The sequence below is a fragment of the Grus americana genome, chromosome 3, assembly GCF_028858705.1.
Source record: "Grus americana isolate bGruAme1 chromosome 3, bGruAme1.mat, whole genome shotgun sequence".
NCBI lineage: Eukaryota > Metazoa > Chordata > Aves > Gruiformes > Gruidae > Grus > Grus americana.
In genome coordinates, this window is record NC_072854.1 from 93242914 (window position 1) to 93261388 (window position 18475).

At 42.0% G+C, this 18475-nt stretch overlaps 1 protein-coding gene across 1 annotated transcript in view; it reads right to left on the reverse strand.

Moving 5' to 3' along the window:
- Positions 1 to 336: 336 nt before the first annotated feature.
- The window catches only part of KCNK17 (potassium two pore domain channel subfamily K member 17), a 28793-nt gene continuing 10654 nt past the window's right edge, over positions 337 to 18475 (reverse strand). The window contains exons 2-5 of the mRNA XM_054822342.1: positions 15936 to 16050; positions 6586 to 6752; positions 5846 to 6014; positions 337 to 2849 (exon numbers count right to left, since the gene is read on the reverse strand). Of these exons, the coding sequence (XP_054678317.1) occupies positions 2554 to 2849; positions 5846 to 6014; positions 6586 to 6752; positions 15936 to 16050 (747 nt within the window). The 3' untranslated portion in view covers positions 337 to 2553. The remainder of the gene's footprint in view (positions 2850 to 5845; positions 6015 to 6585; positions 6753 to 15935; positions 16051 to 18475) is intronic.

Here is an 18475-nt window from a genome sequence, read left to right on the forward strand (position 1 = left end):
TTTTAGGTGATCCAGGACACAAGCAGGCAACTTGCAGCTCTGGAGTTACATGTGGTTTGCAAGCAGTTCAGATGTGCCTCCTGTAAATATCCTGTATCAGACAGTAGCAGGACTATGCTGGCGGTGAGCAGCCGGGTAATACAACAGCACAGCTGTGGAAGGAAGTGAATCAGCAAGGATTCCTGGGGAAGATACTGAGTCACCTTGAGACCCAACCACATGCTTAGGTTTGTGGCTGAACCCTGACATACAGTGGAAGCACTGAGAGCTATGAAGAATTACTGTTTTTTCCTTTTTTTGGGATTACTCCTAGAGATCATCTTACTTTTAGCTTTCAGAAGTGTATATTAGCTGTCCTAAAGCACGCAACTGTGCTTGCACTTCAGCAAGGCACCTCTAAGGCACTTTTGAAAAACCTCATCCACAAACTACAAATACATGGGAATACGAATTAGATGTGATTAATATAATAGACTTTCAAACTGAAAAAAAGAAACTCTTCTCAAGCTAAGCCTTCTCATCAAAGAGCAGAGCTAGTAGAAATTCCCAGAACGCGCAACATTTCAAGTGGAAGTTGAGATAGACTTAGCCTAGTCATTCCCATGTTTTGACAGTATAAATTCCTACTACTTTCTGGGCATCCAGATTTTACGATACAGTTATATTTATTAAGTTTTGCACCTGAAAGAAGGTGCAAAGGATACGCATAACAGGGTATCACATTTTATGCTGTGGAATTATGATTCACTTATGTTTAAAGAAATACACTTTGGTCTTGTTGTAGGCCAGCCCATTACGAACATCAGTAAAACTTACATTGTGTATCCATCAGTGAAAATAAACAAGATAAAACACAGAAGAAACAGAAAAGTTTATGCTAAAGGCTGTTAAAGAAATTTTGCAGTGTACAAAAAATTGAAATGTATTTATTTTGCATCAGTTTCTCAGGTATGACCTGAGATTTCCGCTACCTCCTTCCTTGTCTCTGCTGCCCATTGAAACAGTATTTGAGAGAACTTTTATTACTATGGAGTCGGCCAAAGGCCAATGACAAAAAGGCTGACAAAAGGTTAACAGACTATATTTCATCCAGCATATTCCTTTCCTGCATTTTCTCCTGTAATCGGTTCCACCAGATATCAACACTCAGACTGGCCTACTCTGGAAATACTTTTTTCACAATACATGTTCCAGAACTTGTGTTCCTGAAGACTGTAAACTTTTCACTCACTGCATTTCTGTGAAATCATGCATTTGAGTCCTGTACTCCAACAGACTCTGTTTTCAGTCTTTTCTCCACTGTCCACATGGAATCTTGGTCCAATGCAGAAGCTGAAGGCTCACCCAAATGCTTTGTTCTGGTGTACTGCTATGGTCAAGTTTTCAAAGTTAATGCTCTGGGATGCAAGTAGCATAATAGGAATAAGAAAATGAGAAGATTAGATATGGGTATATAATGGCAGCAGGAGTTAGACTCTGTTGGGCCTTTAATAAATGGTGTAATTTATCAAAAGGTTTCAGAGAATTTAATGGAATTAATAAAAAAACCAGTTCCGTTTCATGATTGACACAAAGGCCAAAATAAGCAGGTCTGGCATTCCACAGATCAAAAGACAGTTGTGTTTATATAAAAGATGTTAGCCAAAACAGATACACTATTCACTTATGACATGAGAAGTTGATCAGAACAGCATCTCTTGATCACAGTTGAAGATACGGCAGTCTGTTTCTAGGTTAAAGCAGCCCTTATTAACATTGGCCACAGGATAATGTTGGAACCACTGGCACTTAAAACTGCCTCTAGTTCTCCTTTTCTGGCTTCCAGGATATGGCAAAATAAAAACCTAAACGAATGTCACATTTAGCTGCTGACATTCGGTCTACATAGTACTTTACAAAGGATGATCCTACAGAAGTTCTGGAGTAAGGAATAGCCTATTAGTGGACCTGTGATGTAGAAATTTCTTTTAAAAAATTGAATTATCTGTTTCTATTAGGCACCTCTACAAGCTCTGCCTCATTGCCATCCATGTACTAATGATCAGAGAGCAAAAACATGTTACCACCTTTGGCAAGCACAAGCATCTAGGTGATGGAGCACATCTGCGGTGACTGCCAGGTGGCTTGAAATAGTGCTTTTCATTAAGTCTTTTAACAACATGCAATTTCTTTCCTGCATTAAATGGCACTTGCTTTTCTAGTTGTGGTATTTGCAAAATGCCATACATACAATTAGAAGCCACAAGAACTTTGCACGCAAAGAAAAGGACAACAGCTGGTGCTGTGTACGGATGTCAAAGTTTACCTCATACGTTGAGGTGGGAGGGTAATATCTCTGTAAATCTACTTTTGCTGAGAATCCCGTTGCTAATTCTTGGTGGTGCTGCAAATAAAACATTTTGTTGTCATTGCTCAATTCAGAACAGAAGCATTTCAGCTCAATAAGCAAGCTTTCGCCCCATGTGAACGTCAGGGCAGGTCCATTCCCACATTTCTAAGCGGTGCATCTCTGGTGCAGTAAAACCTAAGAGACACTGAGGGTATGTTTCTTCCCTAGAGTGCTTCTGTAGGAGCTGTGTGGGTGTGAGATTCATCTGGTCCTTTTGGTTTTGTGTCTTTATCATTGCAGATCTCCACATCATGAAGTCCCGCCATGCTATTTTTGTTGTCATCCATTAAGTCTTCTGCCATGTCTGTGCTCTTCTTGTTGCACTGACAGAAGTCACTGGAGCTCTCTAGAAAGTTGATGCAAAATTTGATAACCAGTGCTAGCCAGGCCATCCCAAAGAGGATCCACAGAGAGATTACATTCTTGTACCAGCCTGGATAGGTGCGGTCTGGGTTCATCCCTACAAGAAAATCACCCAAAACATTTCTGGATTGGATCAAGAGTGCCTCAAAGGAGACGTTAGTTGTAAAGCAAAGATGGTGGACATATGACCTAATGGGATTTCTATATGAAATACAAGTATGCCATCTACTTAGCATGAGAACAGAATAAGCAAGTATGTTTCATGACAGGTTAGCGACAGTCTACAACTCGCTAGGAATTGTAAAGATTACCCATAAGAAAGGAAAATAAATCCCAAATTACATCTATGTCAAAGTGAAATTATTCACATTTAAGTGCAAAGTTTCATTTCTCTACTTATCGCTCAGCATCACAACATTGTATTAGTGTGTAACAGGGGTCCCCTGCAGGCAGAGAGGTAAGCGGGTTTTATGTACCAATGTATGTATCTTGGTAAGCCAGATATAAGGGAGTGAGCAGGTCTTTAAGAGCAGGAAGGAAGGGACCTGAGCAGTCCTAAAACTTCTAAGAACTATCAAGCCTTGGAAGACAGCTTGAAGTTACACATCCTCTATCTGGTTGCTCAGCTAGGTATTTTGTGATCCCTTTGAAGCAAAGCCATATTTTCGGTTGTCTTTCCACAATGTTTAGTGCAAAGAGGCTTCCATGGCTAAATAAGTGTCAGCAGTAATATCAATAATAATACCGGCAAAGCAAAGCAATGAGCTCAGCCCTACGAAGCCACTGGGCTGCATCTGTAAAGCAGGCTGGGGTAGCCTTACAAACACAGCTAAAGTACAGGATGCAAATCAGTGGCAGCAAAGTCTTTGCACGGGCTTTCTTTCTGCTGCTGCTTAGGTCTCATTATTTAGTTTCCTTACCTTAAGAACGTTTGTCACTTTATAACTGAATACCTACAGTGCAGCAGATACTACAGAACACCTGAAACTTTCGGGACAGAGTGTGAAGAGTTAACATGTATGAGGTGGTACCTCCATGAACCTGGCGGCCACTCTCCATACCACGTTCCAATGAAAAGTACACATAGGACTGGGTGCATCCACAAAGATGGGTGTTTAGGTACTTTTCATCTGTGAGTGGTTGTATGTAGGTATACTGTCCTGTGATTACCTGCACAGACTAGCAGCTCCAAAATTGTAGTCCATGAACTGTTACTGTCTACAAGATTGTGATAAGTAGTAACTGGTCAGTGGAGCCATATTAACCAGCCATTTCTTTACATCCATTTACTTGGTAATATTATATATTACATAATACACATTATGTATGTTTTCAATATAATGGGACCACAAGACATTCTGAGGCTGTCACTAAGCCACTGATAAACATTTGGGAGCTACCAACCACTTTTGTGGTAATTACTCTTTGGGCTGGCTTTCTACATCAAGATGAACTTCAACTAGGAAGAGTATTATATGCATCCTTCAAACAAGCACCTTTCACCGATGCTAAATTCAAAGATTTAAAAATTGTTTGCTTCTAAATAATAAGTGAAAACAACAGGGAAGGGCTATTTGAGGCTTCCAAGGGGAATGCTTTATCCACAAAGACCATCCGATAGGCGTAATCTTGGGGATGAGAAGATCAGAAACAGTGTAGAACCTACATGGCATCCTATGTTCAATAGGAGGGCTTACTGAGTGTGTAAATTAATGGATTTTAGGGCCAGTAAGAGAAGCTACATCAATATTACTAAATAAAACAGGCTAGGGACTACTCTGTGACTTCAAATCCAAGTGCCATAGCCTGGCTTATATTTCACCCAAAACAGAGCATCTGTGTCCAAAGTGAACATCAGGCATCACTCCTGGCACATGATATCCCCTAGAATTTACCTGGTTCGGAACAGTGCCAGAGATCACACTAGTGCGAAACAACGTGACAGTCACAAAATAGTGACAGATGCTTGAACCCACGCCCTGGCCCTGCTTATTTTTGAGACAAACCACAAGTACAGGATTGTAATGCCAAAATGGTTTGGCCTCTACATACCACAGGTCGCTGACATACTCAGCTGTTCCCATACTGAACCCAGTGTACCTACGGCGGTATGCCAGTTACAAAGGCACCACACAGGTGAAGGTACACCTGGAAGTGGGAGGTGTATGAGAGAAGAACTTCAGAATTAGTTACCAAAAACTGAAACCGAGAAGTAAAGCTGCTGCAGCACAGAGTTCAGCATCATCTATAAAATCAGCATAGGAAAATGCTGAACTGGCTAGCTTTTGTTAAGCTCCATCTGGCTACCCTTACACAAGCTAACTTGATCCTAGCTCATTTAAGTGTGCCTACACAAGCTCTAGTCATAACTTTGATGCATTATAGGCAAGTCCTAAGGTAACCACCATTAAGTTGTCTGAGCATCAAGCAAGCACTACGAAGAAAATATAAAGAATCTGTAATAAGGTGTTTTAGTCTTTCTGTCTCCCAGGGATTCAAGGGTGCATGTGTTTCTATAATCAATTTGGTTTAAATGAGAAAGTCTTTATCAAAAAGGTGTGTCCTGTGTTTCAGCGAATGCATCAGGCATGGGTCCAAATCCATTTCCTCTGGCAAAGGGTTTTGGCAACCAAAACTAGGCTGTGCCTGGTGCCTGACAGTCTACACCTAAGGGACTTAAGCTGCTTTTTAGAAAGCTGTTGTCTGGAGTTTTGACAGAGGAAATGGTCACTGTCTGTTAATGGTGATGTAGCGTAGCATCTGCTTAAAACTAATCGCTGCTGATGCACTGGAGCACACCAAGTGCACCATCAGCAACTGCGGTGATTAAAAACGTAGCATCCCAGTCTGGTGGTGTAGTCATTCAAGAGACAGATCACCTGAATGCTGGAAGAGTACTCATTGACCGGGAAACGATTTCTTTGCTTCTCCATAGGTGACACTGCTATGTCAGAAATCATGTCTTCTCCAACATGTCAAATCCACACGTCTGTGGATTGCTAGTGGTGTAAACTGCCAAGTTGGGAGTTTTAGGTCCCACACGTTTGGCTTTGATGTTTAGTAGGTGAAAGCAATGAAAAGTGAACTACTCACCAATCACATAATCTCCAAACCCTATAGTGCTGAGGGTAATGAAGGAATAGTAGAAGCCTTCTTCATAAGACCAGCCTTCTTTGTCAGAGAACAACAAGGGAGGCAGCAGAAGGAACAACAACAAGCCAGTTACCAGTGCACAGGTCTTAATCAGGAGGGAAGCTTTTTTCTAGTAAAACAGGAGAAAAAAAAAAAAAAAAAAAAGAGACTCACAAGAAGGGTGGCAGGGAAAGTGCAGCCTAGTTTCTGGTTGAAGATGATGCTGGTCTCCATAAAAATGAACATTCATGACGTTCCACTAGAATAAACAGTGTGGCTCTCCCAGTCAACATAAACCGGGCATCACCTTCAGGAGTCCTAAATTCATGCCAGTTTAAAGCCTATTCCACAAACGTTCCCATGTAATTTACACGTGCAATTCTAACTATGACTGATGATAAACACACCAGATATTCTAGGACTGTGCGTGGCTCTAAGACTCTGGCACTTCTGTTGCTGTAGGGGAAGCCATTCATCACAGAAGTTCTCTCAATTAATAAACAACCTTATCTGACACCTCATAGGGCTGTCATAAACTAAATTTATTTGCTTCCAGTTATTCCCAAGTATTATTGCCTTTTTGGCCAAATAGGTAGGCAGGCTGTCCTTGTTAGTCAGGGGATCCCAAATACCAAACAATGCCTTCTCCGTCTTCTCTTTCCTGAACTTGAGGGTGAAGCACTCCTGTCCACATTGCTTACCTGCCAGTGAAACACCTCCTCCAGGCAATGGGCGCAATGCTGAACCCCCAACAGCATCAGCTGCCCAATTTCGTTCAGAAGGACAAGGTTCAAGGGGATCCCAAAGAGCGCAAACAAGATGCAGAAGATTCGACCAGCGGCAGTGCTGGGGCTCAGGTTCCCATAGCCTAGGCAGGGAGGAACAACATGTTAAATCTAAGATATTCTCTGCTTGCCTTCCTCCCCTGAAGGGGTGAACCTCCATCTTTCACAAAAGTTAGACAAGAAGGTCACTGCTCCAAAAGGACCTTTTTTTTATAAAAAAACTGTAAGTTACATCCATTGTTTGTCATATCCTATTTTAGCCTGGAAAATAACATTTCTTTCCCTGCCAATTTTGTTTAGTTCCTTTTCCATTTACCAGTGAATTTCCTCTCCCCTACCCACTGTCCTGCCTGGGATCTGACGTAAATGCAAAACTTCCGTTTAGTTCAGTTTTTGTAAGCGTTGTTGGCATAGGGTTTGCTGGTAAATGATCCTACATGGCTGTCAGATGGTCTCTGAATCATAACAATAGTGTTATAATTAAAACAATCTTTTTCTACCTTTGCCCCACAGGACTAGTGAACTTAACATTGCCTCCTTGCTTATAGTCCTCTTTTGCACCACAAGTACTAAAATACCCATTACGCTTAAATTGTCAAAATGTTTGCCTAGAATGAATAAACTCAGAGAAATTGCATTTAACATGAATAAAATACTTCAATTTCAGGCCTATAGAAAAAAAGAAACAAATGTTTGAAATTTTGCCTTTTTCTTCTAATTATATGAATTGGTCTAATAAAAGGTACTGCCCTGCAAGCACAGCCTTGCGTTCTATCCTTAGACCATCATGGCTTCAACATCACTGCTGCAATACTTGTCTTTATTCCCCATATTTTCTTTTAAAAATACCCTGTAAATTTGCTGGCTTCTGCCATTTCAAGTGTTTTATGCCACAAGAAAGTCAGATTTAACTTTCACAGGATGCTTTTTTTTAAGACAGGGGAACGACTAGCACATGACGAGTACTTCAACAGTGACTTAGCCAGAGACCTATGGCCTCGGCTACATTTCAAAATCACCTCTACTCATGTGAGATTTATGTATGTCCATATACATGATTGACATAACCTGGCAAAGCTTATCTTTTCACCACAAATAACGCTATCCCCTCCCAGTGGCACCCAACGGTTGGTGCAGTGCGAGCATAGAGGTGCTCCTGCCACTGATGCCTTGCTACCATGCTTGTAGGTGGTGTAGCCCCAGGGCAAGCAAGCAGCTCCCAGGAGGGACAGGTCCAAGGGCTGGGCTCTGTATGCAAGATTATCGAGAGCACAAACATCCACAGCGGACTAGATGGAGTCCCATTCCTTCACCAACCTGTCCCACGCCAGCTGCAGTAAGCCGCTGACCAACAACATAGAGAGGTTTGCGACTACGGCCTTGGGATATCTACATGTTTTGTGCCAGGTTTTCTGCTGACAAAAATCTCTTGTGGAGGACAACTCCGCAAACAGTTAATTGTTCACATGCACTGGCAAACTACCCCCAGAAAAAGGTCTGGCAGCAAACTATTTCACTGTATGTAAATAGGTTGTCTTTTCATCTCATTCCTACTCCCACAAATTCAAAATCTGACTGTCTGAAGGAATTTCCCTCCAATAGTTTTAGGCTTGAATGATTTGTGAGCCCCTGGGTTTAATCCAAAGCAATGGCCCCATCAGCCTGTCCCTGGGAGGGGGCAGAGCATCCCCTGGAAGGAATGGGATGCTGTTATGTAACTACAGGTTGTTTTGAAGCACAGTCAAACAAAGGGGCTAAATTAAGACCGTACAGCAGCCTTAATTCCAATGCCATGTTCTTCACTTATGAGTAGCTCCACAATGTTTAAACACCTTTCCCCCCACACACACATGTAATTGCTGACTCCTGCCAACTTTCACCATTTCTAAACCAACAGGTGTTATAAGTGAGATGTGCAGGCAAGTACATCCTAATCCTATCTAAGTGAATTTAAGGACTACGCGCCTGGTGTGATTTGTTTCACACTAGCTGCGTCACATTTCAGTGGATTAGTTCCAGTTTCTCTTTTATGGAATTAGGGTGTTTTGCAGGCTGGTCTGGACCCAGGAGAAAGAGCTGGGAGGCATTTACTGTAAGGCTGGAGTCTGAACATGAGTCACATACATTTATGGCCAGCCCTTCCCAAGGTCGTTTCCCTCCTCCCCTCCCTTCTATGTCATGATTAAAAAGACTACCTAATGTCACGGGCATTTCTTTTTACTATAGCTTTCCAGGTTATCCAATCTCCAGAGAAAAACGTCAGATAAGAGGGGAAGAAAGGTCCATGATCTCAGGTCACTGCATTGAAGCACAGCAGCCTTCAGGATTCTGAGCACCCCACATAGTGCTGACAGGAGAGCATCTAAGGTTAAACTGTACATTCCATTAAGAGCAGCAAATTCAATGATGTAAGAAGGTCCAATGTGCGCAGTAAGCCCAGCACACCAAATACCAGATCTGCTTTGCATATGATTTATCTGTCTCCCTTTTCCCTTGGGCTCAGCAGCTCAAGACAATTTCCTGAAGACTTGGTGAGCAGTTGCTGTAAACATGCCAAAAAGCCATGTCCCATTAGCTTTTTATACAGGATACAAAGTTTGATCAAACAGCACAGGAGACTTCAGATTAAGCAAAATGGTCAACAATTTACATCTGGCTGATGACACACCCTTGCCTTTGGACTAGACAAATAGATGCCAACCTGGTTGTATATAAACATCAATTGCTATAAAACTCAAGCAGGAATGGGTAAGTGGGACTTATCCTCTTCAGTAAACGAAATGAGGGTAACGAGTAGGCTACATATTAGAAGATCTGAACCAAACTCAAAGACTACAACAAACTACACTGGCAGCTGTGTCACATCCCTCATGAGCCTGCTACTGGGATGTCACCTGCTACATGCCTGTGCCAAGAGACACCAAGGGACATCCATCAAAAACTACATAAAGGTCAAAGTGTGTTTTCACTGCAGCAGCAAGATTAAATGCCTGTATAGCTTCTCTCATTTTGAATAAAGTGCAACATAACTTAATCTCCCTTAGAAGCAAAATGAGTAGTTTTATTTCTAAGTGTTCATATCAACATGCTTCAACTCACGTGCTTCTGTTACACATTAAGTAAATTCAGTTTTGTTTTCCTGCTTGCCCATTACATTCCTGTACATAAGGGAGTCAGAGGCTCTGCAGGCTTGCTAAGAGGAGCAGACTGATGTGTGATTAATGGATTATAGTAAAAGATATCTTCATGTGCAAGACAGTATCCTACTTGTGGTGCCCTCGGTTCAGCCGAGGCAACTTCCTGCTACCCACAATGGGAGGTTTGTTTGGCTCCTGTTCTCACTGCCTGGATGTAAAAGATTATTTTAAGCTGAAAGTGCTTAAAATGAAAAAATATGTCTTTCATAGACTGAAAAACATCTGCAAATTCACCAAAAAATTTCAGCTATAAGAAAAAACAGAATTAGATTTTTGAAAAAAAGCTGGATGAAGAGTTGCTTCTCTAACCAGTAACTTTATCAGTGGTTTGAGCATTTAAACACATTTCTGGGGAGACTTGGTTTAATTCTTTCTCCTACCCAAGTGGATACAAGCCATCACTTCCCAGAGGAATGACCTAATCCCAAATTTACAGAATGTTCTTGACAGTATTTTGCTGTGAACATCCAGACACTCAGTGAAGCCTGGGAGCCAGGTGTCTTGCCTAACACACAAGTGTGTGATCCACAGGGCCACTGGGCAGTTCAATGAGGGGTGCCAGTGCTAGAATTACTTTATTTTGCATTACACATTTAAATATTCAGAGAAAGATATTTCATTTGACATTTGGGGTGATCTCCAGTGAGTCACAATTCTGTTCTCCCAGGCACAGAAAGAAATTGCACACTGGTCTCCTACACCCTCAGGGAGCACTCAAACCACCAAGCTGTTCCCACCACCAGCTCCTCTCACACTTTTCAGAAGATCTAAACTTTTCTTTCCCTTGTGCTCCTTACAAGTAAGCTGAATGTTTTAATCTGGGCTAAATGAAAGTTCTTGTTAATGATGAATTCAAATGTTGCGTTGAGAAAAAAATAAAAATACTCAAATGCAGTTTAGGTGGAAAAGATGTCTTTTTACAATTCAGCAAAGTGGGGAAAAAAACCCAAACCAACCTATTGATTACTCACACAGCTTTAAAATATGATTGTCTGGTTCCTAAAAATGCGAACATGGGCCCAGCTTAGCTGAAAGGTATCCCTGATAAAGCCCTCAGTAACCAGGTTTAACCTCAGATGACTGCTTTAAGCAGAAGGTTGCACCTTCTGAGGCACCAGGAAACCTGAATTATCCTATGATCCTTACAAGCATTAGGATTTTCAAAGGTCATACGGTATCACCTACATTCAACTGAACATCAGCAAGTTTGGGATTCCTCGTACTTTTGAATGTCTCTGGGAGCACTAGCTACACACAACAAATGAATGTGCATGGCTTCTCAAGCTTCTTGAGGCATTTCATATTATACCCACTAAGTCTGCTCTAAGTGCAGGAACACTTGTCAGCGGGACATTGAGCTCAGAACACCTGATATGGGAAGTCAGTTATTTCCAATTCCTCCATCCATGGAGAATGACTTTGCTAAGGCCTCCCAATTCTGGTCAAGACAGAAACAGGACTCAGCAGCCCAAAGCAGCCCCAGTACTTGCACTGGCATCTCAGCTTTATGACTAGAACAAACCAAAAAAATTAAACTATTTGGTTTTAAAAGTTAATGGTGGCAGTATCTCAGGAACTGTCTTATATGGGGAAGCTCACCGCGACACTGGCAGGTTGAGCCAGGGCATGTGTATGAGATGCCCATCACTATTCATTTTAGCTGGTGCTGTGATGAAGTAGAGACCAATAACTTAGGCTGGTAGGCTGAAAAAACATTTTTGAACAGAGTTACTTAACAGTTTTAACCCTATGAAGTTTCAGGTAACAGCAGAATTTGGTTGCATACTCCTTCAGTGAATGAAAGACCAGAAAAATGTTTGGGATAAGTACTGCAGTCTTCTATTTATTTGTACTGTGTATACATTGGAAGCTGTGTAGTGGGCTTAGTCTCAACAGGACAAGATGGCACGCAGTCAGGAAAGCAGACCAAATTTGCCAGAGCTCAGGAGACAGCTCAGAGGATGTTGCTGTGAGTGCTATCTCCACATGCACCAATGACCTCCCATGGACCACTGTGCTATGTCCCACTTGGCCAAGCCTGTAGAGCAGCTCTGCCAGCTGCCATGGGGCAGGGAAAAGATCAACTCAAAGGTGTGGGGCTCCTCAGCAGAGAACTCCCCTACACAAACCTGAGGTACACAGAGGATTCAAATGTGAAAGTGGCCCTAGGCTGTTATTCCAGGTTTTAACTATTTTGAGACATCAAGTTGCTTTAACAGGATTTCCCAGTGGACCATCAGCCAGCAATGGGCAGAGGCCTGGGCATTTCTCAGGTGCTCCACCACATGCTGGGCAGCACTGCAGAGGGTCAAAGTCTTAGAGAAACTCTTGCTGGCCGAAAGCCCTACACTACCAGGACTTCACAGCCCTGAATTGGCTGATGTTTTTCTCCCATGGGAACCATCTGTGGCAACATACTAAATGTCTGTGACAGTGTACTAAATACCACCCCTCACTCAATAGCCTGCTTCTTCCCTCTTCTCTGCTCCCAGTCCCTTGAGGGATTGCTGTCAGGAGCTATTATATTGTGTTAACCAGAGAAGGGAAGGACAGGAGGAAGGTCTTCCCCTTCCTTTCTTCATTGAGATTGTTTACTTGCTTTTACTACTTATGCTTAAAAAGGGCCTTTGAAATTCATACAAACGAGTAGTCAGCTTTGCCACCAGAAAACGGGAAGGCAGCACTCCGTAATGGCACCCACCCACCCAAGATAAAAGGGGAAGTTCAGGCTAGAGAGGACAATACTCTTCCTTCTACTCTTAGGCTAGCACAGACAACCTCAGTCTCATCAGAAATCCTTTCCCTAGCACCTTCTCTGAAATTACACCACCCTGTGGTGGTTTGACTGTAGGACTTTCATCTTGTGCCCCACTCTGAACTTCTTTGACCTCTGCCCTGTTAATCCAAACTAACTAGGAAGAGAGTAAACACAGAACAGCGACACTGTGTTAGCAAGGGATAAAAACAGCAGAAGATTAGCTTCTCTTTCTTCAATCATGTTTAGTACTACAGCTCTAAAGGAACTCTGAAGATGATCCTTCAAGGCATTGAAGAGAGAGGGTTCCTATGGAAACATCTGCGGAAAATAAGAACATATACAAGATCTGGGATGACATGACATGCAAAAGACAGCAATAAAGTGAGCACAGAAGCATAACAGTAGGGAGAAGGAATCAGCAGAAGGCCAGGGCTGCTCATCCCACATGATCAAAAGTTATAAATGCAGTTCCATTCAAATTATGAGATTGGCCAAACACTACATAGGCTTTGGGGCACTTTAAACAAGAAATTTTAGTTCATACATATCTGTTCTTTAAAGCGTTGAGATTAGGGTACCAAGTGTGTCCAGCCTGCAGGTTAGAACTTTACTTTGCTTTCTAAGTAAAATTTGCATAACACTTTTAATCACCACTGGATATAGATGAGTCTTTCATTTAGATATAAGAAGGATACAGTGCAGAAGATGCTGTAACAGGAAACACAGGGATTCAAACTGTGTCAGTGGGGAAAGAAGCTAATGTCCCTCAGCTGGTGTTAATGGGGAAAGAAGCTAACATCCCTTCCTGTGTCCCAGTGCTCTGGGGAGTACTTGAAAGACACCAAGCCTTCTGAAGGGGGTTAAAGCACCTAAAGCAGAAAACAGAAGCTGAGAGCAGAAAGAACAGCTCAAAGGAAAGTGATGAAGGTAAAAGTGATAATGGCTTTGGCAGTGCTCTTTGAGAAGACTGAGGAAGAAATAGCTGATGCAAAAGCCACAAAGACATTACATTTCATAAGAGGCTAGCAAGACATGAATAGAATTAGTTGCAGAGAAAGAATATGGAAGAGACAAACAGGACAAAGAAGGACTTGCAGCAGCCTGAACACATGGAGTAGAGTCCATCCAGATTCTTCATCAAAATCTTTATGTAGTACCCCTAAATTCCTGAGAATTTCTTCATTACCATTTAAACTCCATTCTTTCTCATTTGACAGAATGCCTAGGTTTTTAACTCCTATATATTAATCCTGTGAAGCTGGACCTCAATGGTCTATACTCACTGCCTGGGATAAGCTCTTCCTTGCCATTTAAAGCACAAAACTCTCAACAAATCCTTCTCAAAAACCCTTCTCAACTGGGTCATTTACCCCATAACCATGCCTTGCACAAAGCTCCCTGCTGTGAATCATTCCTCTGAACTTCACTGAGTTCTTTGGGAAGGACCTTGTCTCTTTACTTGACATCAATTATCTTCTCAGTCATGCCGTGATATCTGAGTCAAGAAGGCTGCACCAGCCACTATCTCAAGAACTTGCATAAAGAAAGAGGATGGGTAACAGACTCAAGGTGAGTCTGTGATGCCATCTGCATTTTCCTCTTCTACAACATACTGTTACCGACAGAGCGTTAAGACACTAACCTGCACACAACTAAATTTAACTTGAAAAAAGCAAAATCAAGGGTCCAGTTGTCTGAAGTTCTCTGCATAGACCTGACTTGTACAGCATTCTCAACTCCACTACTGAAAAAACACAAACAAGGCCCTAGAGTCACAGCATCAGCTTTAAAACAATGAGATAGACAGCTGTAATATTTGGTTCTTTTTATTTGCCCCCTGCTATCAAGTCATTCCTCCCCCCAGCCATCAGTGCAAGGAGTTTACTTAAAGAAAAAAATGAAAAAGAGTAGATTAGTCTTTCATGGAGTAACAGCCAGAAATGTTTAGTCTAGACCTCTGTTAACATCACAAAACCTTCTTATTTTTTAACATGACAAATTTGATTCTTCCTGAATGTGGTTAACAAATTGGTTGTGGTAAAACAGAGTCACTCTGATACCTTAGAAACTAATCAGGATTAACTACAGAGGCAAGTAAAGCAGCTCTGAGCAGATGCTGCTTTGTACCAAAGGCTGGAAGGAACTGCCCAGGCTCTACGCTGGAAACCCACAGCCTGTGTAGCCCTGTCAAATGAGCCTCCACTGCCATCATCTGGTACAACCCGTACCCGGTAGTACAACACATCAAGTGTGGCTCCCAACCAAGACAAAGCATGTGCAAGAAAGCAGGGTAGAAAGATGTACTGAGTCACAGGAAGGTTTGGGAATTCCCTCCCCCTGCAAACCCCCCTCCCCCAAACTCTTCTCTCTCTGAGCTCTTGGTTTTGGGCTTAATGTTCTAAGGTCAATGTATCTTCAATAATGATTGGAGAAATCTAAAAATAGTCCACCTGGGTGCAAAAAATTTCTCAATCTAAAAGGTATTCAAAATTTGAGAAAGCAGACAGATTCGATGCAAATCAGGAAACCCATGAGGTTTGTGTTTGTTTTTTTTTATAGTCAACCTTCTCTCCATATACTCTCCTTATGTGGTTTTCATAATACTGGGTCACGCAGTAAGAAAAAGACATCAGGGCAATTATTCATGGTTTTGGGAACTGGGATCATGCACTGACAATAATTAATAGCATCTGCCTTAAGTAACACTGTACCCAAATACATTTTATTGTTTCCATTCTCTCTCCCCACCTCTCTATTTCCACCATTCCTTCATGGCTTTGCATTACTCTGTTGCTGAAACTTGACTCACCTGAATTGTTCAATTTATCCAGCTATTTGACTTTAACCTAAACAAGCAGGTCCTTATTCAATACAGGTAGTAGTAAGAGAGCATAATTCATAAATACAGGCTCCAAAGAGTCAACAGCCCATATTAACAGTTTTTCAAAATCCTTCTTATGACAGAAAAATTTTATTTCAAGGCACAATTCATCTCAGACCTCTCAGAGCACTAGGCTTGGGAAAGTACAGGCAGTGCAGCACCATGAAGTGATACTAGTTCAGACCCCAAAAGCTGTGTAACTTAGTAGGGCTATGTACTGAGCTAGTTGTCCCTGTATCTAATTAGAGTTCAGTACTGCACTGACACTGACAAAGCATTTCTAGGGCTAGGTTCACAGGTGCTTACCTATTGCATGATATAGACAAGCTACATGAAGCCCCATAGGGCTGGAGCAGCATCTGATCATGCAGGTCCTCATTCCCATTCCTCTCCCACCTATGAGGCAGCCCTGCAAGCAAGGAACTCTTACCAATGGTTGTTATTGCAGAGACGGAGAAGAAGAAAGACCCACTGAAGTCCCACCTGCCCAGGCTAGTGGTGTTTCCCCGGAGGGTTATGCCACTCTTGTAGGCTTGGATGATACCCTGCAAAGAGACAATAATGTGAGATCCCACAACTCCCCTTATGGCTAGTTCACGTGACTGGCATTGCCAGTGCTGGCTGGTAAAGTCACAAGCTACAACTACTCATTCTGTTGTTTCCCTTTCAATAGAGGATAACCTGTGCCTTAGAGACCAAAGAGCTGAGGGGTCAGAAAAGCCAGAAGCCAGCACATTGGTTCTAGGGAAAAGGCATCAACAAAATAAAAGAAAGTTGCACATGATAGATCATAGAGGTAGATGTGGAAGAGATTGGAGGGCAACAACTACCTAGAGAAAGCCTAGCCAAGTAATTATTAAGACTGATTTATGACATTCATTAGGAAAATAAAGTGTTTCCAGATGGATATTCTGATGGCAGAAGTCCCAGAGCAGTGAATATACCATGCACATGTATGGTATATATGGTACATCATTACATAGATCCCTTGCCTATCCAGGGGAGGAATGTATATGGTGTGATGTAGGAGATGGGGACCACACAGGATGGCCAATCTGCTAATATTGGGCAATATGTCCCCACATCAGGACTATAAATATGATCAAATGGATTAGATTAGCATGATGCCCAATTCAACGTTCTATCCACCAGGGAAAAAGTCAGAAGTCACTATGCTGAAGTGTGCAGTTATGCCAAAATAAGGTATCAGATGTCTTAACAGCGCTGACATCTGACTATACCTTCGCATGCCAATAAAGTTAGTGACATTGAACTGAATTGTGTCCAAAACAACATTAATCACAGCACGTACACTAAACAGTTCACACCCACTGACAAAGAATCCTTGAGCGCTGATTATCCCAGAATGCAAAGTCTAGCCAAGAATACATAAAACGCATCACCTCTGAGACAGATATGCAGATACCCAATAATACTATCCCTATCCTAACAATAAGGCTACTGATAAAGCCTTCACCAGCGGTAATAAAAGGAATTACTCCCAGGTTAGATTTGCATCAGCTGTGGGTTTTCAAAGAAGCTGTAGTTTATACTCCCATCAAGCAAACCAACAACTTCAAGCTTGCAAAGCAAGGAAGCTTGTCCCATTTTACTGATGTAACGTGCTGGAAGTAATTTATATACTACTATACAGGGCTGTGAATTAAAAATTTTCAAGACCCAAGCAGCAGCTTAACTACAAGGACTATTACGTCTTTTCTCCAGAGCTACTAGTTCTCACACTAAGAGCACGGAGCAGCTCAAAGATCAACACATTTTTCCAAGTAAGAAACACTGATAGTCACATTCGCAGAAGCATCTTCATTTACTCATAACTCAAAGAAATTTAATCCAGTCAGGGTCACATTACAGTCTATTAAGGTCTGACACCATGCTCTTTCTCTGCACAAGACAGAGCAGAGAGCCCTTGCGCTGAAAAGGGCTAAGGACCAGACGCTGTATTACATTACACTTCCTTCTGTGAATTGTTGCCGTAACTTGAGTGGGGCAACTCAAAGAAAGAATTATTATGCAGCATAAGTGACATGAAAGAATCAAGCCCCTCTCCCCCCACCTCCAAAAAAAGAGAGACAAAAAAAGGTTGTATCAGGAAGCCTCCAGAGGGATTTGGTTTTAATAGTTTGTGTGTAATTTCCCCCATCCTTCTTCCAGGGCTGGTATCTGCACTGGGGTTTGTCAGGTTATATGGGATGCAGGCTCTGACCTTTCTCTGTTCTCTTTGATCTCTGACAATACTTGACCTCAGACTTAAGAAAGTCTGCAGACAATGGCCTAGTCAGGAATCACAGTTCCCATGAACATAAAATAACTCCCAAACTAAACCATATGGCAAGGGAGACACTGGAAATTTATACAGATGACCTGTATTTTTTCTTCCCCCTCCAGAAACTAGTGGTTAAATTTGAAAATAAAAAGCGTGTTATTTTCTCAACCTTTCCTTCTATAGCCCGTGATCTCTGCAGTTCAAGTAAAGTCTTGAACACATATACACCTGCTGGAACAGCAGCAGTCCAGCTCTCAAATTTATTATCAGCTTGATCAGACTCAAAAACCCACACATGCAGCATGTTTTTGGTTTGTTCTCCTGCCTGATGTCCTGCTGATGCAGGCTCAGCAGGTGACAACATTACACACAATGACATTTTTAAAGCCAGAAACACTGAAGAACCAGAGAGGATTGTAAGAAACTACAGCTGAATTGGCCCAGAGAAGTGGAAATTCCTTTATGCAGAAAGGGGAAATAAGCAGCCTGCATAAGACATCATCTGAGGAAAAGCAGCAGTAACCAACTCATTAAACATTTAATTTCATGTCATCGCACCACTTCTGTTCTGCATGGTTTGAGACCAAGAGACTGAGCCGTTGTGAGCACCCATGCTAGCTTTGCAGTGACTCATAACAGTGCAGCATCTCAGAGTGGTTCTATTAACTTTCCCAGAAGTGGTGCCA